Source organism: Bos taurus, chromosome 26 (assembly GCF_002263795.3).
Source record: "Bos taurus isolate L1 Dominette 01449 registration number 42190680 breed Hereford chromosome 26, ARS-UCD2.0, whole genome shotgun sequence".
NCBI lineage: Eukaryota > Metazoa > Chordata > Mammalia > Artiodactyla > Bovidae > Bos > Bos taurus.
Genome location: NC_037353.1, coordinates 34048403 through 34069859, shown reverse-complemented (window position 1 = coordinate 34069859; position 21457 = coordinate 34048403). Strand labels below are relative to the sequence as shown.

The following is a 21457-nucleotide window of genomic DNA, read 5'->3' as shown; positions in this document are numbered from 1 at the left end:
CCTCTCTAAAACTGGATGAGACTCAACCACCTCCTAAAATTATTTGCAGTTTTTAGATCACTGCCCTAAAAATAGCCATTAAGAGAAAGCTTGATTTCTAAAATTGTGTCTTCTTGGGACACAGAGTAGACTATGAAAACTTTAAATTTCTTAAGAGATATTAAGGTGCTTAAGGTTTTTTAGCTGCTATGTCTTTTTATTATTTTTATTAATGTTTAGTAACAAAGGCATTGAGGCGTCTTGTTACTAGTAAAAAGCTTGAGCAAATGCCTGATTGCAAAGATTCTCTGAAATATCCACCCATCTTTTACTGTTTGTGAAACACAGGTACAGCAACCCAGGATGATGGTTTGTGACCCTTTTGGAGCAAAACCTGATGAATATTTTTAAATACTTAAAACCAGCTCCTCACCACCTGACCCTGGCCACTCGGGCACCTCCCTTCCTGGGTGGCGTCTGGAGGGATGCTCTCCGAGTGCAGGATAGCTTCTGCACCCTGGGGTGGGAGGGGCAGGAAAGGGCATCAGCTCCTCTTCACCTTGACTGCAGCAAATGCGGTTTCCCATTTACCGTGAGCCTTCTTCCCTGCAGCGCCTGTACAGGTCGGGGGATGCGGAATCCCGACACAGGTACACCCTGGTGCCCGACCACCCCGATTTCACCAGAGCCCGCCTCAACGCCCTGAATCTGAGCGACGTAAGTGAACCGGCCGCTCATGTGGTGTGTGCCCGCTTCTGTAATGTGATCTGTGCCCAAATGGGATTTTTTTTTTTTTTTAGAAAGAATTCCTAGGAAGGGAGCTGGGAACAGAAAGCACCCTAGACTGAGAGTAGGATAAATGGCATGTATAACTTTGAGCCACTTTTCTCGCTGGGCCTCAGTCTCCCCAGCTGCAAAATGGGGATGGAGCTGTGCTAGCCGACTCCTGTGGTTCTGTCAGCTCTAGCATCTCAGTGCTGGGCATGACTCCAAAGACCTCAGTCAGGTGCTGGGCTCCAGTCAGAGGAGCGGTGCCCTGGCTCTGCCTGCTCTGCTTGTTCCCCAGACTCCTCTCCTTAGCCATTCAGAGCCTTGTAAGTTTGGAGACCGAGTGGCGCTTTCTCTGCTTTCTGCAGGTTAGAAAGACGCTGCAATTGTAGTCCATGGGATCCAAACACAGTCCGCTCCTTTGTGCCTGAGGCTGTGGCCCCCGACACGTCTGTTCCCTTGGATGTGTGCCCTTTGCATGCATCTCCAAGATGCTGTTTCCTCAGCCCGGGCTTGTTGTTGGCAGGGGTCGGAGGCCCCTGGTCGTAATAGAATAGGCGGCTGCTCTGCCGGCAAAGCTGTGATCCTGGGATAACAGGTACCGAGGCGGCAGAATCAAAAGACGCTGTCAGATCAGAATAACACAGGCTGAGTGTGTCGGCCTGGGGCCGCGCGGGGCCTCCCAGAGTCCGGCCATTCTTCCCGCCCTGGCCCGGCCATTGTGTCCTGGGGCTCCGTGCAGATCAACAGCTGCTGCTGCTCACCCCAGAGGTAGCCGCCTCACAGGGGTTGGCAAGAGGCGCCTTCTAGTTAGCGTGTGTGTTAGTTTGTTGCGTTTGTAAAGCCCTGTGGGATCCCACACGGTGAATGTGCTGCTGCTTTGTAAATATGAGTTATTATGACCATTTGATGCTTTTGAGGGATGCGCAGGTGATAATTTTAGAACAGCGGCTCTGGTGGGCTGACCTCCATCTGGGGAAGCGGGACCTCCCCCTCAGCGGAGCTCGGACAAAACATCCATCTCATTAATGCTTCAAGGATAGGGGAAGGCCAGGCCTCCATGTGAGGAGCTCCTGGAGGCCCATTGCCCTGGACACTGGGATAGAAGTGCCAGTCCTTCGGGGGCCCGACTTAAGGAGGACAGCCACCCCGGGCTGGTGGCAGAGGCATCCTTCCTTCCACAAGGGGTGCCCGTCTGCAGAGTCCCGGAGCTGAAATTAGCCGCCAGGGCACGCGGGTATGGAGGACTCATGAACCTCTTTTGAAAGAGCACTTCTTCGGGGGCGTGTAGGATACGCACAATTGGATCAAGTGCTCTGTGAGGAAGATGTGGAGGGAAAGTGACCTTCCTGGGCAAAGAAAGCCATTGAGATGTGTAAGGCAGCCGAAATAACTAAAAATCAAATGACTCTAATGTGTGAGGATGAGGGCAAAGCTGTGCCCACTGTGATAAAGAAGAGGAACGCCCAGGGTTCCAAATCAAAGAGCCTGCGGAATCTAAAGACTCCCAGTGGCAAGGCAAAAACCTCAACAGAATTAAAAAAAAAAAAAAAAAAAAACTCAGGGAGGAAGCAATGACAATCAAGCAAATAGTATACAGAGAGAAGCGGGGTGGGGAGACAGGGAGCCAGCGCCTCGGGCAGAACCCCAATCTGGGCCTGCCCTTGAGTTGACTCCCATGCGGTGCGGTGGTAAAGAATCCGCCTGCCAATGCAGGAGACGTAAGAGACCGGGAGGGTTCAATCCCTGGGTTGGGACGATCTCCTGGAGGAGGAAATGGCAACCGCTCCAGTATTCTTGCCTGGAGAATCCCATGGACAGAGGAGCCTGGGGGGCAACAGTCCATTGGGTGGCAAAGAGGTGGCCAGGACTGAGCGCCTGCACCATACTTACACTTGAGTTGACCCCCAGTTACAGAGACTCGGAGGCTGGGGTGCCTTGACACCAAAGCAGGGTGACCTTGGAGTTCGATGCTGTGAAAAGATTGGTGTTGTTTCCTAGCCCAGATCTGGTGGAGAATCTCACTAGGAAGGCGCTGACAGACCCCTTTCCAAGGAATGATAAGGGTTTTGACTCTGCTTCCTAGTCTAATTAATTTGTACGACCATCAAAACAAGGAAACGCAGTGCTAGAGGGGCTGGTTGTCTGTCATGATCTGAATTCCGCCGCACCTTCTACATACCTCTCAGTCCTTCCCCGCTAAACTCAACGACGACCCAGGAAATCTGATCCTGTTTGTGATCTGCTAATGAGGTGATGACCTTAGCGATGATTAGTTCTCTATTTCTAGGTACATCAACAGAGTAGGCATTTGGCTTCTGGTTTGTAATGTTGGGACTGGAAGAAGTGATGAAGGTAAAGGTGATGATGAGCAGCAGGACTTAACAAACAATGAGCTCCACCACGCTTGGCTCAAGCTTTCTGTGGTCCCCTCTAGTTCCAGGCTCGGTTGTGGGGTGGCATGAGGGCACTCTGCTTTTTTCTCTGCCACTCTTCCTCCGCTTAATCCCCCCAATCCCCTGTAGAACAGAGTCTCAGCCTTGACCTCTATTCCCAAGTGACAAAAGTAAGGTTCTTAAGGGCCCCCTGACCTGCCGTGGCTCTGAGATGCGTGAGCGACCGAAACGGTCTGGGGCTGTCACTTTGTCATCTGCTGGCGATGCGCCTCACCTGCTGTCTCCCTTCTCTGCGACAGAATAAAGGACAGCCTTCCGCTGGGATCTCCAGATGACTCCTTTCATGGAGCCATTCCCTTATCTTGAAAAAAAAAATAATATGAGCTACATGAAGGCACGGGCGGTTTTGATGCCTCCGTAGGTGATGTGGGTCTACCTGAGGACTAAGAGGATGTGATTACAGACTCCCGGAGGGTGTGCAAGAACAACTTGAAAGGCGGAGAAATAAAAGAGGACGATGTGAAATGCAGGGGTCAGGAACTCGGTCAGGTTCCTGACGATCAATTTAATTCAGGTGAAGGCTCTCCTCTCGGTGCAGACTCCAGGAGGGCATGGGGGCTGCAGCACGCTTCACAGGGATAATGTGACGTGGCATCAAGGTGGCCCAGGGGCCCCCAGGAATTGAGGGGAGCCCGTGAACATGAGGGTACCAGGACCCAAGGAATAGGACCAACAGCATGTGGGGAGAAACAGGGTTCTTTAACTTTGCATTCTGGCAGCTGGAAGCTGCAAACTTGAGGTGCTGGAGTGAAAGCAAAGACAGGAAGGAGGAGGACAGGGGCATCTGGTACCCACAGGGTGTAGCAAATCAGCGAGACCCCGAGACCCACAAGAGCAGGGCCTGATGCTCAGGCTTTGGCTGGGCGTTTAGAGCCAAAGCCCTTCATGGCCAGAGCTGAGGAGGTCCTCAGGGTGGCCGTGGGGCCATGGGCTCTGCCATCTGGGCGCCAGCAAGACAGAGGGTACCTGTATAGGAATCACTCCCTCTGAGAACTAGCAGACATGGAGGCATGGAGTTGCCCATTCGCCTCTCGCTCATTTCTTTGTTTCCCCAACTAGAAAGTCTACAGACACTCCTGGGAGCAGACCCGGGCTGGCGGCTACGACTTCAGGCTGGATGCCATCCCATTCCAGACGGCACGGGCATCGAGGGAAATCGCCAGTGATGTAAGACCTCACGTTCCCTCCCTGCCTCTGTCTCTGATAGGTGTCACTCTGGTTTCCCCAGTTCTGTTGAAAGGCAGACCACTGGGAACCAAAGCTGAGAAAGTATTTCAAGTGAAAGGAATAAAAGTTGGCCTCAATTTCTAGCATCTCAGCCAGAAATTTGGAATTAGGGAAGGTTTTATTCCTATTTCCTCTCCTTCAAGAGAGGCGTTCTTAAATGTTGATGCATGTGGACAGAAACTAGAAATCAGTTAGCAGAGGACTGATTTGTTGACCTTCAATAAAGGGACCTTTTTTTTCAAAGCTGAAGTGCACTATGGAATAGAAAGAGATTGGGTTTCCCGCCTAGATTGACTTGAGTTCAGATCCTGCCTCAGTTGCTTAGGAGTTGGCTCTGTGGTCTTGAGCAAGTTGCTTAAATCCTCTGAACTAAAATTTCTCCTATGAAATAGAGATCTAATATTTGTCTCTATTGGTGACAGGATTGATGTAGAGAGAGTGAAAGTTGCTCAGTCGTATCCAACTCTTTGCCACTCCATGAACTATACAGTCCATGGAATTCTCCAGGCCAGAATACTGGAGTGGATAGCTTTTCCCTTTTCCAGGGGTCTTCCCAACCCAGGGATAGAACCGCGGTCTCATGCATTGCAGGCGGATTCTCTACCAGCTGAGCCAGCAGGGAAGCCCGGGATTGATGTAGGAATGTAACCAAAATGGTTCAGTGTCATGTACAGAGCAAGGGGACAAAGCATGGCAGCTGTTATTATCGAAGAGGAAGACATCACTAACTAGATAGGAAGACATTACTAACTAGATATATGATCATTCATGAACAACTTGTCACTGGTTCAAAGTGAAACAAGTATAGAAACCAAGCATTTAGCAACACTTAGCAATGAGATATTCTGGCCTCCAAGCCTGAGATGGGTGGACTCCTCTGGCTGAGCAGAATAGAGGCCAGTTTGGGTTTATCAAATGCACCTGGTACTTTTTACATACTAATCACAGGCTTCCCAGGTGGCGCTAGCGGTAAAGAACCCGAGTGCCAATGCAGGAGACATAAGAGATGCGGTTTGATCCCTGGGTGGGGAAGATCCTCTGGAGGAGGGCACGGCAACCCACTCCAGTATTTTTGCCTGGGGAATCCCATGGACAGAGGAGCCTGGCGGCTACAGTCCATGGGGTCACACAGAGTCAGACACGACTGAAGTGATTTCACACACATGCAATCACAGGCAGAAGGACTACATATTGGACTTCGATGGATTGGAAATTTTAAAAAAGAAAGTGACTCAGTCCCGTTTTTCACTATATATGGTTTGAGGAGCACTGAGTTGGGTCCCTGAAAGCTGGAAAGAATCAAAGGATGAGTGGCTGCTGATAGAATGGGTGCACTCCTTAACTGTTGGATTAACTGTTACCACAGCAATACCGTCACCTGCCGCTGGGTGGACGTGAGCCTGTGCAGGACATGAAGCTCAGCCCCTCTCGCTGAATCCTCTCAAGATCCCGTGGGGTGGAGGTTCCCGCACCCATTTTCACACCCATTTTACCAAGTGGGGAGACCAAAGCTCAGAGAGACTCAGTAACTGACCCGAGGCCACACAGCTAAAGGAAACAGAGGGAAACCCGGATCCCAGGCCTACTTGAATCCAAAGCGGTGCCCTTGACCCACTGCTGAACTTCCTGCTGAGAATCCCGAGGGCCGGCCCTGGAGGGAAGGGGGGCGCCCATGACCACCTCTCTGCTCCTCTGCCCTGCAGTTCCGGTACAAAGAGGCCTTCCTACGGGACCGGGGCCTGCAGATAGGGTACCGCAGCATCAACGACGACCCGAGGACGAAGCATTTCCTCAGCGTCGGCAGACTCCAGAGTGACAACGAGTACAAGAAGGACTTCGCCAAGAGTCGGTCCCAGTTCCACAGCCGCCCAGACCAGCCCGGCTTCCTCCAGGCCAAGAGGAGCCAGCAGCTGGCCAGCGACGTGCACTACAGGCAGCCCCTGCCCCAGCCCACCTGCGACCCGGAGCAGCTGGGCCTGAAACACGCGCAGAAGGCCCACCGGCTGCAGAGCGATGTGAGCTGCCCTCCCCTCAGGCCTAGGCCCTGCCTCTGGTTCTCTTCATCAGAGGTGTCCATAATCCCACGTCCCGTGTTACCCTCAGGGAGGAGCTGGGCTGCGATAGAACCTAGGAGACCTGAGATGATAGTGCCAGAAGAAATCACAAGAATCCCAGTGTATCGAGTCCTTCCTGTGGGCCAGGCTCCGTGCCAAATGCTTTCCATGCCGTGCCTCGTGGCTCTCACAGCCAGCTGGTTTACAGATGGGAACCGGAGGCTTAGAGCCATGAAGTCACTTACTCAGGATCCCATGGCAATCAGTAGCAGGTCTGGAATCTGAGCCCCATATGGCTTAATGTGAGAGCCCAAGGTATTGATTGTTGTGCCTTAGTCTTCCCAGGGCTTTCCAGGTGGCGCCAGTGGTAAAGAACCTGCTTGCCTGTACAGGAGATGTGAGAGACACAGGTTCGATCACTGGGTCAGGAAGATTCCCTGGAGAAGGGCATGGCAACCCACTCTAGTATTCTTGCCTGGGAAATCCCATGGACAGAGAAGCCTGATGGGCTACAGTCCGGCAAAGAGTCAGACATAACTGAAGCGACTTAGCACGTACACGCTCTTTCCAAGGGATCTTAGTAGTCAGCAGCCTGGGCCCTTTATCTCTGAGAGGCGACTGAAGCCCCTAAATGGGAAATGACTTCCTTAAGGTTACAGAGCAGGTCTAGATAGGAGCTCGGCCTTGAACCCTCACTGCAGCCCCCTTGAGTAGAGCAGTGCAGAGGACAGCGCTATGCTGGCCTGACCCCCAGCACAGCGCATCCGCAGTGCCAAGGAGCTCCTGCGTAAGGCGGCTTGGCTCCCACGTCCTGCTTTCACTAACAACATAGTCCCCAGGGCAGCCTTTCTAAGCCTCTCCACTCTAGGCCCTGCTGACCTATTCCTCTTGCCTCCCTCGTTCCCCCAAGGTCAAGTACAAATCAGACTTGAACCTGACCAGAGGTATTGGCTGGACACCTCCTGGCTCCTACAAAGTGGAAATGGCTCGGCGGGCTGCAGAATTGGCCAACGCGAGGGGCCTGGGTCTCCAAGGGGCTTACGTAAGTAGCGGGCTGGCAGGCAAGGCCACGGGGGAAAGGCGAACTCAATTGTTTCTTTTCAAACTTTATTTTTGGCCAAAGGTTAGCTGGCTCTAAAGATGCGTGCAATGCAGCTCAGGCAAGGTGCCTAATTTCATGGGTCTGAGATGACCAGGCGGATGACACCTGGGTTAACTTCCTGCGGGGTTTTCTCTGAAGTCACAGCCATTAGTTCTTCGGAGGCGAGCGTGCCAGGGCTACATCAATCCTGGCCACACAGGCCAGGCTGTGCTGACTGCTTGCTCGTTACATGCGCGGAAGGGGTCAGAGCTGCACTGTCTACCACAGTCTGGGTTTTGAACCCTACTTTGTTCAGAAGAAAGGCGCCCCGTCTAAATGAGAGATGGGCTCTGCTGCTTTCTTTTTCTTGCCGTGAGGTTCCTTTTTCTTGGGGAGGATGGAAGAGGGAGAAAGGAAGGAGAGGGCGAGCTTTTTAGACAGCTTGTCTTGTGGGAGCTTCCGCTTCACTCAGGGAGGTGTGTTTGGTTTCTGCAGGGGGGGCCGGAGGCTGTGGAGCCCAGAGATGATCAGAGCGGGTTTGTAAACCCAGATGCCACCGAGATTCTGCACGTCAAAAGGAGGAAGGCCCCACTGTTCTGAGTGGGCAGCGTCCACCCTTGGTTCTTGGGAGAGAAGCTGGAGAGGAGATCTGCACGCCAGAGACATGGCTTCAGTCGGAGCCAGCTGTGAAAACGGCGCCCCTGCCCTAGCCCTCCCTTATTAAAATAACAGCTCCCTGAAAGTGGGTGGAGAATGTTGTGTTTGGTCCTCTAGCACCTAGCAGTGGGTGGCGCGCCCTGTCGTGCACCTCGAGTGTCTGAGGAGCAAAGACGTAAAGGTGACCCCCACCGATGCTGAGCCGTCTGAAGGCTCTCACTTGCCAGTGTCCCAAGTGAAGGCAGGCTGTGAACACTGATTTTCTAGAAGCTACGGTTGTTGGAAGGGAAGCAAACGTCATGCACTTCAGCTTGATTCTCTCATTTCTGGGTTTCCCAGGAGGGAGCCTGAGGAAGCGGGGGCCATGCCGGTCCCTGGTACCCTGGGCTGGGCAGCAGTGGTCTCTGCTGAGAGCCTGTGTACTCAGAGGCTCCGGGGGCGTCCATTGCTGCCCACAGGGCCTCGCCTTGTCTGGGTGTTCACAGGACGGGCTGTGAGCCTCACAAGACACCTCAGAAGCTAGCCTCCTTCTCCATGGTGGCTTTGATCCACGTTAGGAATTTGGTCACTTGGGTGTAGACGCCTGGCCTCTTCCCACACTCCAGGCCCCAGCTCACGATCCCATAGATGTAGGAGGTGCCGTCCTTCTCACAGGTCAGAGGGCCTCCGGAGTCGCCCTATGGGAAAAGATGCAAGGGTCCACTCTGTGGTTCAGTATACACTCAGACACCCCTGCCTTCCGTGAGGGGATGCTGGGGGGTGAGGGGTGGGATTGTTGGCCAGCCCTGGGGAAAGTGGCAACAAGGTTCTTCCTATGCCTCATATGATGCAGTGCTCCGAAGGGAGAGAAGCAGATACCAACCTGTGTCCTAAGTCAGAGAGGGCTTGGCAGAGAAGCCATGCGGCCAGGCCCAGGTCATACCCTGACTTCCTAACCCACCGTGACTCAGTGATGCAGGTATTACTAAGGGGCTCTCGACTTCTCATTCCATCCTGGGATCTAGCAGGGGCTGGAGGGATGCCCTGTTTGGATAGAGCACCTTCCAGGGCCTGCAGGGCACACACTGGTCAGGAAGGATGGGGTTCAGAGGCAGCATGGCCATGATGTTCAGCATGGTCTATGGGCTTAGATTTACCAGTCTCCAAGCCAGGCTGTCCATCTGCTGGCCTGTGGAGCCTCCATTCTCACACTGTAAACCATAGGTGGCCACAGAACCCACCCGAGGGTTCTTGTGAGGACTAAGGTTTGTAAGGCTTATGGGACAGTGCATGGTTCACATTAAACCCCCAATTAGAGTGGAGAGGAGGAAGATGGTGAGGAGGGCAGGAATGAGAAGGACAGCTCACACACACACATACACACACACGTATGTGCTCCCACTTACACACCTGGTAGGATATTTAATGAATTATTTCTTTCAATCTTAGCCACAATCTCCCAATTTTATGGATACCCTAGTTCCATTTTATAGATTAGACACTTAATGTTGGCTAATTATTTGAGGGCAGCAGATTGAATGTGTCCTCCCTGCCCTGCTCAAATTCCTGTGTTAAAGCCTAATGTTTTATCAGAAGATAGGGCTTTGGGGAGGTAATTAGGTTGGGAGGGTGGGGACCATGCACAGGATTAGTGCCCTTGTCGAAACCTTGTGGCTCAGTTGGTATAGAGTCCACTTGCAACGCAGGAAGCCCAGATTTGATCCCTGGGTCAGGAAGATCCCCTGGAGAAGGAAATGGCAACCGACTCCAGTATTCTTGCTTGAGACATCCCATGGACAGAAAAGCCTGATGGGCTACAGTCCTTGGGGTTGCAAAGAGTCAGACACAACTGAGTGACCAAGCACGCATGCAGAAGGGACCTAGAGAGCTCTCTCTCTTTCTGCCACATGAGGACACGATGAGAAGTTGGCAGTCAGAGAGGGTCCCACTGGAACCATGCTGGCACCCTGATCTCAGTCTTCCAGCCTCCAGGACTGTGAGAAACGTCTGTTGTTTAGCCACCCAGTCTAGGTCACTTATATAGAAGCCCAGGCTGACTAAGCCATTCAGTGACTGACAGGTCACAAAGTAAAGGACAGAAGCAGGTTTCAAACCTTTGACTGTCTTTTTAAAATCCTGCAATATGTTTCCTTATCCATCTTCTAGGGACTCAGGGAAAATCACTCCCATCTGCTCATACCCTTCCTTTAAGTAGGTAGATACCTGCGGCTCCTTGGAAAAGGACAGAGGGTCACAGGAGAGCCACAGACCCTGAGAGTGACCATGATTTCCCATCCCAAAGTAGGCTCGAGGCTGCAGATCACTGTTGAGTTTCTTTGTAGGGAGGAGCTCAGGTTTGAGGGTGCCCATGCTTGCCCCCCAAAGTCCTGTCTGGGGGTGGGTGTCAGGCAGGATCTAAATTGGCTCTGGCCACAGGGGAGCCACTCAGCCAGTTAGTGTATTAGGGGTAAATCTCCTTCCCCCTTCACACACACACATTTAAATCCTAATGGTGACTCAATATTGTGAATTCTCTGGCCCCTCATCTTTCTCTTTCTAACCACTGGTCTTTGCAAATGTCCCCTGCTTATTGGGATTTGCAGACAAGCTGCCCAGCACTGAGGGCAGAAACACCCTCTTCACATTTTAACACAGAGGAGCAAGTTCTTGCTCTGCACTTTCCACCCAGGAGCTGTGGACCAAGATAATTTCTCTAAGCATCTGTACAATGGTGACAGTGACATCCTTCACCAGACTGGTCAGAATCAAATTCAACAACAGCGAGCAGAGTGACTGCTAGGTATTGATGCTGAGCCCTCAGAGGACAGATGTGCCCACCTTGACCGAATGGCAAGTGGGTCTCTGCCCCTCCTCCCTGCCCGGGGCTCTAAGTGCCCTCTGTGCCCCTGTATGAGGCCCTGCTTTCTCCAAATGCCACGTGGAGTCTCTGACCTGGCAGGAGTCTTGTCCAGGCTTCTGGAGGTTTCCTGCACAAATCATGTTGTCATCGATCGAGTGGTCATAGAGTTGGCGGGAGTTGCATATTGTGTTACTGATCAGCTTGACCTTGGCATCCAGGAGGTGGCGGGACCCTTCTCCTGAGGGGCAGAGAAAAGATGTTGCCACTGTAGAGACCAGGGTGGAATCTGCCCCACCAGAAATCAGCAGTGGTCAGAAGAGGGCCCACCTGCCCCAAGTTCAGGTAGTAGGGGTTTTTCTAGGAGATGGGGAGAGAAGCCTACTTGAAATGATCTTTGCCTTCCATTATTAAGAACAAGATTGGAAGGGAGGGAAATCTATTTTGAGTATTTGAGAGACACTTAAGATACTACTCCTGAATTTCCATATTACAGGGCACATGCATTGGAAGGACTGATGCTGAAGCTGAAATTCCAGTACTTTGGCCACCTGATGGGAACAGCCAACTCATTGGAAAAGACTCTGATGCTGGGAAAGGAGGAAGGCAAAAGGAAAAGAGGGCAGCAGAGGATGAGACGGTTGGATAGCATCATCTGCTCAATGGACATGAATTTGAACAAACTCTGGGAGATAGTGAAGGACAGGGAAGCCTGACATGCTGCAGTCCATGGGGTCGCAAAGAGCTGGACACGACTTAGTTACTGAACAATAACAATATAATCTTGTCAGTACTATATCTACTTAGGAAAGGAGGAAATTCTCCATGGATGCAAGATCAATACCTGGTGAAAGTCAAGGAGCTAGGGGCTAGGGCCAAGGACAGATATGGAGATCAGAGGAGACTGTGAAGGTGATGAGATTTAACTAGAGCTAGAAAGATGGTCAGGAAGATACCCTGGAGTGGGAAATGGCAACCCACTCCAGTGTTCTTGCCTGGAAAATCCCACAGACATTGAAGCCTGGTAGGCTACTGTCCGTGGGGTTGCAAAGAGTCTGACATGACTGAGCACATACACAGAAAGCTGGGGCAATCTCTTTCTTTTGATAAGTCATTTTGAATGTAACTCTGATTTCTAGTCCTGGAGGGCAGTTGAATGTGACCCTTTCTTGTCTGGTGGATGTAAGTCACCTGAGTGGCAGGAGAATGCATGACCAGACTCACCTGTTTCTGTGACACCCCAGCCGGAGATATAGCACTCAGTCCCAGAGAGAAAGGGACCATCGGGCAAACAGACAGTTTTCACATATTTGGATTCCAGGGCACAATGACCATCCACTGGCTTTAGCTTGAGCAAGGCTAGGTAGAGAGAGGGGAAATGGGTGATGAAAATCTCTCTGTCAAAGAAGCATCAGCTTCAGCTCGATTGGAAGGTGGTTGTAGGAAAACCCTACTCCCAATACCCCAAATTCTTCTGTCATCATTTCATGCTTTTAACCTTCACCTGGGGAGGAGTCATAACACTTCAGGCTGAGAGTAATGCTAAGGAACAATAACTGAGTTTGAAATCATTTTGAATACCATTTTGGAAAAACAGGCTTTAAGTGGGGGGAAAGATGTTGAGGACAGAAGAGCCTAGTCGGCTCCCGTCCAAAGGGTCGCACAGAGTCGGACACGACTGAAGCAACTTAGCATGCGTGCACAGTGTTGAGAAGGGAGAGTGAGAAGTGTGTGAATGAAGAAATACAGAACTAAGGAGCAAGAAGCATAAGTACATCATTGCCTACCAGGTGCCAGATGTACATGGGACATATGTACATCATGTCACTTAGCACACAGGGAAGTGAACAGCTGGACATCAGTGTCCCTGTTTCACAGAAGAGGGAATTGAGACTTAGAAGGGTGAAACCTGTTAGGAAGTGGGGGAGTAGGGATTCAAGACTGAGCTCTGCACAGCACACCGTTCTTTGCATCGGATGTTCCTTCCCCTCAGTTTAAAAGTTTGTGCACATTTATCTGCAACACTAACATAGACCTTTCAGAACTAAAACGCCCTGGAAGAAATGCTCTACCTTACAGGGTCTATGAAAGACCTGCGCAGAGCACCTTCCAAAACCAAGCCTCAACTTTCTGTCAGTAGAGAAATCCACCCAGGACAAGAGAAGCGGGAAAGCCACAATAGAAGAGAAGAGACTTGCCAATATCGTTGTAGGGAATGTCGTCTATTTCAATATAGTGGCTGTACTTGAAAATCTTCTGCACCCCAAAGCTCTGCTCATGGAATTCCGTCTTCGTCAGGTCCTGGTCTCCAAGTACCACTTTCAGATATTTGGTTTTTATCCTGTAAGAGGAAAGTATAATGATCAGGAACTAGTCCTGGAATTTGAGAGGCTGGAGCCACACCCGTGAGCTGTGACCTTCACAGATGACCTGACTTCTCGCCCGGTGGCATCCTCATCTGTAATCATGGTCTTGCTCACAGAGCTCTCCTGCCGGTCATTCAGCAGTCAGTTTTGAGGCTTGACTGTCATAACACATGTAATGCATGTGGTAAGCATTCTACACACGGGAGCTTTCTTCTGTTGTCTGGTTTTAAGGAGACACACTTTTGCCCTTGGAGCTAGGTCAGACCCCCTAGTCCTGCCAGAGTTGTCAAGATGCTGATCAGATGGGAAGGGGACAGCACCCCCTGGGGATTCTGGCCACCCTGGCCTCTGCTCGCAGCAGGCGCTTACTCAGTGCAGTGGGCAGCAGTCAGCACCCAGCACGGGTGGATCAGCGCCCCCCCACAGTAGTGGCCCTGGGGCGTGGAGACGGTCAGTCGTAGGGAGGTCTGCAGGGATGCCTGCCACGGGTGCTTGCCGGCCGTGCTCTTAAAGCCTCCAAAGATCCTCTTGACCTTCTTCTCTGCTATCTCCGTCCTCCCGCAGGACCCAAACTCAGGAAACTTGGTCAAGGGCTCAGTGGGTCTTCCCTCTGGGTTGGCAACGTCTGTAAAACACAGAGAAATAAATCACACTTCCACCCTCCCTCTGGGGTCTCAGAAGGACCTTATCAGAGATATGGCTCTGCCTTAGAAGCCGAGCTACTGTCCAGAGCTAAGAGACCGTACTGGTGCATACAGGATGAGCACGTGCAATTAACATTTGTTGGCAGAATTCCCTGATGGTCCAGTGGTTAAGACTCCGTGCTCTCACTGCTAAAGGCCCAGATTCAATCCCTGGTCGAGGACGGAAGATCCCACAAGTCCACTCGGTATAGTGAAAAAAAAAGAACACCTGCATGCTTATACATACCCTTAAAAATTTGTTGAGCACATTGATTAACACAAAGCAAGTCTATAGAATTAATGATGAAGATACTGCTTTTTCCTTCTTATTTTGATGTGCATACAAACACATAGAAATGTGTATGATTTATATATGGAATCTAAAAAATACAACGAATTAGAGAATATAACAAAAAAGAAGCAGACTCGGATATAGAGTATGAACTAGTGCTTAGCAGTGGGGAGACAGGAAGGAGAGGCAAGACAGGGATTAAAAGGGACAAACTATTAGCTATACAATAAACTACAGGGGGTTATTTTGTTGTACAACGGGTGGAATATAGTCCATATTTAAAATAACTATAAATATAGTTCAACATTTAGAAATTGTGAATCCTTCTAGTACATACCTGTAACTTACATTAACACTGTATAGCAAGAGGATTTCAACAAAACATGCAAATAAGTATCAGTTAGAAATCCATCTCTGGTAGTTTAGTTGCTAAGTTGTGTCCAACTCCTTGGACTGTAGCCCACCAAGTTCCCCTGTCCATGGGATTTTCCAGGCAAGAATACTGGAGTGGGTTGCCATTTCCTTCTCCAGGGGATCTTCCAGACCCAGGAATCAAACACAGGTCTCATGCATTGCAGGCAGATTCTTTACTGACCTCCAGTTATGTATTTAACTATGTTAATGCACACATAGATTTTTGAAGGCTTTTTTGGTGCCTAGGGGAAGATACCCAGATGACAGAGTTGGGTAGATGAGACATTTGCACAGATTATTGTCAATCAAAGGAAAGAGCAATAAGAGTTGTAGGGTGGTGCCCAGTCCATTTCATGAGGTTTGTAAGGAGTGAAAGGTAGCGCTTCACTTGGTAAGTCATGGAGGACTTTCTGGAGGAGTGATTGAAAGTCACAGTTGCTCAGTCATGTCTGACTCTTTGTGACCCCACAGACTATAGCCAACCAAGATCCTCGGTTCATGGAATTCTCCAGGCAAGAATTCTAGAGTGGGTAGCCACTCCCTTCTCCAGGGGATCTTCCTGACCAAGGGACTGAATGCAGCTCTCCTGCACTGCAGGTGGATTCTTTACCATTTGAGCCAGGAGGAGTGATTACTTGGGGTGATTCTCAAAGAATGGTTAGATATGGACAAGAGCGAACGTGGGACAGAGCAAAGGCACAAAAATGAAACTGTTCAGGGAAGCAATTCCACTGATCAGGGCAGGAGGGTGCATAGCTTCAGATGTGGGTAGAGAAGTGGACCAAGGCAGACTTTTAGAAAGACCGTGAAGCTGGAACTCAGTCCATGTTGTATCCTGAGAGGCTGTGGAGGCTCAGCCAATGTTTGATCCCCACTGTACGCTGAAGGCCTGGCATACGGCACGCAAGCAGCCAGTATTTGCTGAGTGCACTGACTGGGAGCCAGGAGGCCTGAGTTTGCAAAGCTGTCCAGGTCTGCTCGACCTGGGAGCAGAGGGTCGGGGAGCTGGGTTGCCACCAGGTTGGCAAATGGTGAAGCAGGTGTGGAGGGAGAGTAAGGGTCGGGGAGAGAGAGAGTTCCAGGAACTTCTGTGGATCTACAACCTCCCCACTCCCAGACCTCCAGATAGCCACAGTCTTACCTAGGGCAGAGCAGGCAGGGACATCACAGTACTCCCATTTCACCTTCACATTGTTTACTTTAATGAAACACCAGGGCTTTTTGTCTCCATCTGGGTTTCTAAAAAACAAACAACAAAGTAAGCCGGGGTTGAGGCTTGGTGAACCCACTGGACTTCATTAAAGGACCTTTGGGTAAAAGAATATCAAGTTCTTACACCCTCTGCCCCCCCATACCCAGAGCTAACTTCCATTCCATTCCTCCAACAGGTTAGCAAATCTTGGCATATAAGCGTGGTTATAGCTCTGGGACCAAGTTAACTTCTGGAGGGGAATCTCAATAACCAGAAAGTAGTTCACAAACTTTATGCCAGATCCACAAGACACAAATTGTTTTGCAGGAAAATAAATGAGATCCCTATTAAAGACCCTTCTTTGTTAGGAACATGAAATAAATACAGAAACAGGGCAAGAGAAGGGCTCCTTTGCCCAAAGTTTCAAATTTTGAGCCTGAGAATTCTCTGAGAGAGGCTACCCTGCAGACAATCCCATGGAAGGAACAGCTCAAGATCAACGAAAGTGGAAGGGAACTTGTGTGTTGTACAAGGGAAATCCTTCTGCTTAATGGAACCAGTTGAAAGCCATACACAAAATCCCCGTTTCTATATGGAGACCGTATAGAATGTCCTTGGCCTTGGTCAGACAATGAGCAGAGGGAGGAAGGCAACAGAATGGTCTGGAGGCAGCAGATGGGGAAGAAGGTAACTAGTCATCACCAGGGATGGAAATAACATTATTCTTTTCTGGGAAAGCCTGCACATCCTTGTGGCAGAGACTGTAAGGCTCACCAAACCTTTCGTTTCCTCCTCTGATGTTCCGTTTCTCCCTTGAAGTTTGTGTGGGACCATGTGACTATTTCTGGTCAATGAAATACGTGTGCTGAAATGATGTGTCACTTCTAGGTTGAGGAGGTAAAAATCTCATCCTCCATATTCCAGGCTCTCCTTGCCCTCCCTGGATATTTGAGTAACTTTGTGGAGTTACCCAATCTACATGACACATGCAGTGTGAGTGAGAAATAAACACTGATGTTTTCAAGCCACTGGGGCTTGGGGTTGTTCGTTACAGCAGCATAACCTAACCTATACTGAGTTGGAAAATCTTCCTATTGATAGTAAGCTGATGAGTTTCAGTATTCCATTTCAAAATCTCTAAGCTGACTCGGGAAAACTAGGAGCAAGGTGAAGGGACAAGCAAATCCTCACCCTGACAAGTAGCCAAGGCTGAGCAGAGACGTAGGTGAGTTTTACCTGCAGAAATTGTGCTCCCCAATCCCGTGGGCCTCAGCGTCCTCCATAAACATGTTGTACTTCTCCTGCAAGAGGAGGTGGGAGTTCCAGTAAAGGCATGTGTGCTGGTGGATGGTCTTACTCACTCTCCCTCGGTAAGAGTAGCCGTCGTCAACGTAGCAGTCATCAGGACCTCGGAGAGAGCAGGCAAGGATGTGAGAGCTGAGGCCAACGCGTGCCGCACCCGGAAAGGACTTGTCAGCTGTATCAGGTGTGAGAGGACTGGCCTAGATACAGATCACCCTGAGATTCCACCACAGGTCCCAGAAAGAAGGTGGCTTGCAAATGTTCCACCTTCAACCCAGTTTAAAAACACAATCTCATGGGGCTTGGGGATGGGAACTGAATTCTTTAATTTTGGCTCAAACAAGAACTGGTGCACCGAGGGGCATTGAGGTAGGTGCATTGAGGACCGAGGATGCCCAGATGTATTTGACTTGCCTACATATATCCCCGTTGATTACATCCTTTACATGGAGCAGGACACACCCTATGCCCTTTGGTTGGAAGGCTGAGGCAATAGCAGTGCTTGGGAATCTTGACTTGAATCCTGTTCTGCCAAGTCCCCAACAGATAAAGGATTCCAGAGGCCTCCTGTGTGGCTCTGAGATTCTGGAGAAGTGGTGGTAGAGACCCATACCTATTTCACAGAGCTTCCCCTTGAACTGGTCAGGACAGGCACAGGTGAACTTGGACCTCCGCCTCTGCCGGGAGCAGGTGCCACCGTTTTGGCAGGGATTTGGCCTGCACACAGGAACCACTGTGAACACAGGGAGTGGGTCCAGGAAGACTCTTTAGGAGGAGTTGCAGCTACATCTGAGCTGATGAGATGTTGGTGGCACCTTTCTGGTGTCCATCCTTTCACAGAAGGTGGGTCACCAAAGGGGAAAGAGACCCACTGGCATGCTAGTAAACATACACACACACCCTAAGGATGTAAACAAACGTGGGTGAGACAGTATGACAGAGGCCAGCAAAAGTGAGTATATAAGTAGACACGTCATTCAGTGAAGAACAGCAAGATGCATGGACTGAGCAGGAATTTGGGGCCAGTCTGAGCTAGACTGAAACTTAGCTCTGCCCCTTGATAGCTGTGTAACCATGAGCAAGTTAGCTAACCTCTCTGAACTTCAATTTCTTCATCTGTAAAACTCTTTCTTGTAGTGTTTTTGGGAGAATGTGAGAGAGAATGTAAGTCTCCTGGGACAATGCCTGACTCGCAGCAGTGGATAAATATACATGACCCATTCTAGGAACAGACTCGGAGAAGGCAATGGCACCCCACTCCAGTACTCTTGCCCGGAAAATCCCATGGATGGAGGAGCCTGGTAGGTTGCAGTCGATGGGATCACTACGAGTCGGACACGAACTACGAGTCAGACACGAACTGAGCGACTTCACTTTCACTTTTCACTTCCATGCATTGGAGGAGGAAATGGCAACCCACTCCAGTGTTCTTGCCTAGAGAATCCCAGGGATGGGGGAGCCTGGTGGGCTGTCGTCTATGGGGTCGCACAGAGTCAGACACAACTGAAGTGACTTAGCAGCAGCAGCAGGAATAGACTGGGGCTTACTTCCTAGCAGCGGGTTTCAAGATGATTTTTTTTATGGGAAGGCACACAGACTGGTCAATTCCCACTGGACTCTCCAGGGATAGTGAATATTAAAAAGTCTTAGTTAAAAGGGCCATCAAAACTTTGGGTTGGTATCTGGACTTCACACAGTAGGATACTGACATCCTAGGCATAAGTCAGGGTAGAGAGAGCTTAGCATAGAATAGGCTTCCAGAACTTACCTCTGGAGCAGTCTGAACCCCTGTAAGGGTGTTTGCAGGCACAGCGGTGGTAAGGAGGACTCTGAGTAATGAGACAGTCTCCCCGGCCACAGGGGTTGTTTTTGCACTTGTTTTGCACTGTGGGAGACCAATAGAGAAGTTTTGCCAAGTACAGGATGTTATTTGGGGCACATTTTACATTGAAAGGTACTTGCACAGTACAATATTTAGGAGGTGGTCCTGGGAGAGGTGGTGATGGTGACTGGTAGAGCATGTGCCCTTGTCCATGGTTCTGAAACACCATGCCACCACCCCCCCCTCCCCGTCCCTCACACTCCCCCCTACCCCAAGAAAATTTCCCTCATCCTTGGGTCATGGATGATTGCTTCCCAGTTCCTTAAGAGTTCCTAGTGCTCATAGCCTTTATTATTCTATCTTTATGAGCACTTTGATAATTTTAAAACTTCAAAAAATCCAAATGGATCTGCAATTTGAGCTTCTCCACTTTATAGCTGATTTTATGTTCCATTTACAATTTTGTCACTCTTCCAAGAAGTGGAGGATAAGCTCAGATACTGTGCTTGTGCCTGATTTCCCAAACCATCCTGAAGCATTTATTTAGACTTTGTAGTGTTGAAAATGATAGGACGGACTTCCCTGGTGGCCTAGGGGCTAAGATTCCATGCTTCCAGTACAGGGGGCCTGGGTTTGATTCCTGGGTGGGGAACTAGATCCCACATGCTACAGTTAAGAGTTTGAATGCCACAACCAAAGATCTCACGTGCCCCAACTAAGACCCAGCACAACCAAATAAATAAATGAATATTTTTTTAAGAAAATGGTAGGAATAATTGAAAAGGGCACAGAGGAAAGAAGTCAACCTCAAAACCCTCACTGTCTCCCCCACCCCAGTTATATGGTCACTAGATAGGACAGAATCCAGGTTTTCTCTAAGGGTATAATTGGCCCAAAAGAATTCTATTCCCAATACCTTATCACCTCATGCTATGCCCACAAGAGGTCACTAAAGGCAGACACAGCTTTTATCAGAGTCTTCATGAGTGAGGATGGCAGGAAGAGAGAATCAGGCCCCTGCTGGAATCAGGCCCCAGATCTCTAATTCCTGCTCTTCTCCCAACTAGGATGTGTGACCATGTACAAGTCCTCTGTGTACTCTGGTCTCCCTTTCTCTAACAGGATTGGGCCTTATGTGCCCTGAGCACCTTCCTGCTCCCCTATTTGAGAACACTGTTCTGTTGAAGTTGGTCTAAACACTCTCAACAACAGTAATAACAAGCCCTGATCAGGATCCAGTTTTTATCTCCTCAGTGTTCTCATCTGTGGAATGGACATATTAGTCCAATCTAACACATGGGGATGAGGACTCAGGAAGATGTTGCCTTGACCGGGCTGAGGAATCCTTTATGCATAATATAATATGTGTGGTTTTCAGCCTTTCCATGGGATTTCTGAGAGCCTTCATTAACCCCCTAGAAAGTGCCTGTTATTCAACTTGGAGGAAAGAGTGGATCTGGTGAAGGTACACTCACCATTCTGACACCTGTTTCCAGAGAAAGGGTCCGGACAGCGGCACGTGAAGGTGGCCCCACTGACGAGGCAGTCCCCACCATGTGTACAGGGGTTGGACAGGCATGGGTCTAAAGCACATGAGCAGAAGTCAAGGTTTGCAATGAAAAGCAGGCGAGACACCCCCCTTCGCTCATGGGATTTCTGCCTCCTGCCCCCAAATAAAAGAGGAACTACAGAGCCAGTTATCAGGGAAAGGGGGAAACATGCTTTGCCCTTAAAGATCCAGGAACACTGCCATCACAAGGGCAGAGGGAGGGATTCGGGTTAGTAAGAGGAGAGGCGAGAAGGAATCGTGCCTGTCTCCCTCGGCCTGGCTTTGGATGGGGCCTTTCTCCTGGAGTAACTCCCCTTTCCCATCATCACTGTCTCTCTCCTCCCAGTCTCGCTGGGAGTGCCACGGGGTCTGTCTCTGATGCTGAAGGCATTTCACAAGCCTGAAGACCTCCCCTACTCCCAGTGCCCAGGGGTGGAGGTCAGGAGTGGGGAACGAAAACCCACCCCTAATGAAACACCAGCCTTCTGAACATCAGGAAAGAAGACCAAAGCAAGAGGGGGACAGAAGAATTGACGGCGAGGAGGAAACGACCCAGTGGCCTTCGTCTTTCTTCAACTACTTGTTCAGTTAGATTTTGTCATATTTCATCTGTGCCTTTGGCTTTTCATGGCTGTCTGAATGGATCTTCCCTTGGGGAATTCTTTATCCTTCTGTTCACACACATTGTTCTTTGGTTCAGGAACTAGGATCCCTGGGCCTGGCTCTTGTTTTGATGATCCCTTCTGATGTTCCCCTGATGCCCCGGATCTTGGCCCTGC

The 21457-nt window shown here is 50.1% G+C and overlaps 2 protein-coding genes across 8 annotated transcripts in view; one reads left to right on the top strand and one right to left on the bottom strand.

Moving 5' to 3' along the window:
- The window catches only part of NRAP (nebulin related anchoring protein), a 75376-nt gene extending 67069 nt beyond the window's left edge, over positions 1-8307 (top strand). For all 7 annotated transcript variants that reach the window (XM_024985667.2, XM_005225747.4, XM_024985666.2 and 4 more), the window contains 5 exon segments: positions 592-696; positions 4263-4370; positions 6134-6445; positions 7395-7526; positions 8061-8307. In XM_024985667.2, coding sequence (XP_024841435.1) covers positions 592-696; positions 4263-4370; positions 6134-6445; positions 7395-7526; positions 8061-8165 — 762 coding nt within the window. In that variant the 3' untranslated portion in view covers positions 8166-8307.
- HABP2 (hyaluronan binding protein 2) overlaps positions 7586-21457 on the bottom strand; it is a 35460-nt gene continuing 21588 nt past the window's right edge. The window contains exons 4-13 of the mRNA NM_001014868.1: positions 20605-20712; positions 19076-19192; positions 17921-18040; positions 17242-17413; positions 15955-16052; positions 13794-14049; positions 13257-13399; positions 12283-12417; positions 11154-11299; positions 7586-8899 (exon numbers count right to left, since the gene is read on the bottom strand). Coding sequence (NP_001014868.1) covers positions 8735-8899; positions 11154-11299; positions 12283-12417; positions 13257-13399; positions 13794-14049; positions 15955-16052; positions 17242-17413; positions 17921-18040; positions 19076-19192; positions 20605-20712 — 1460 coding nt within the window. The 3' untranslated portion in view covers positions 7586-8734. The remainder of the gene's footprint in view (positions 8900-11153; positions 11300-12282; positions 12418-13256; positions 13400-13793; positions 14050-15954; positions 16053-17241; positions 17414-17920; positions 18041-19075; positions 19193-20604; positions 20713-21457) is intronic.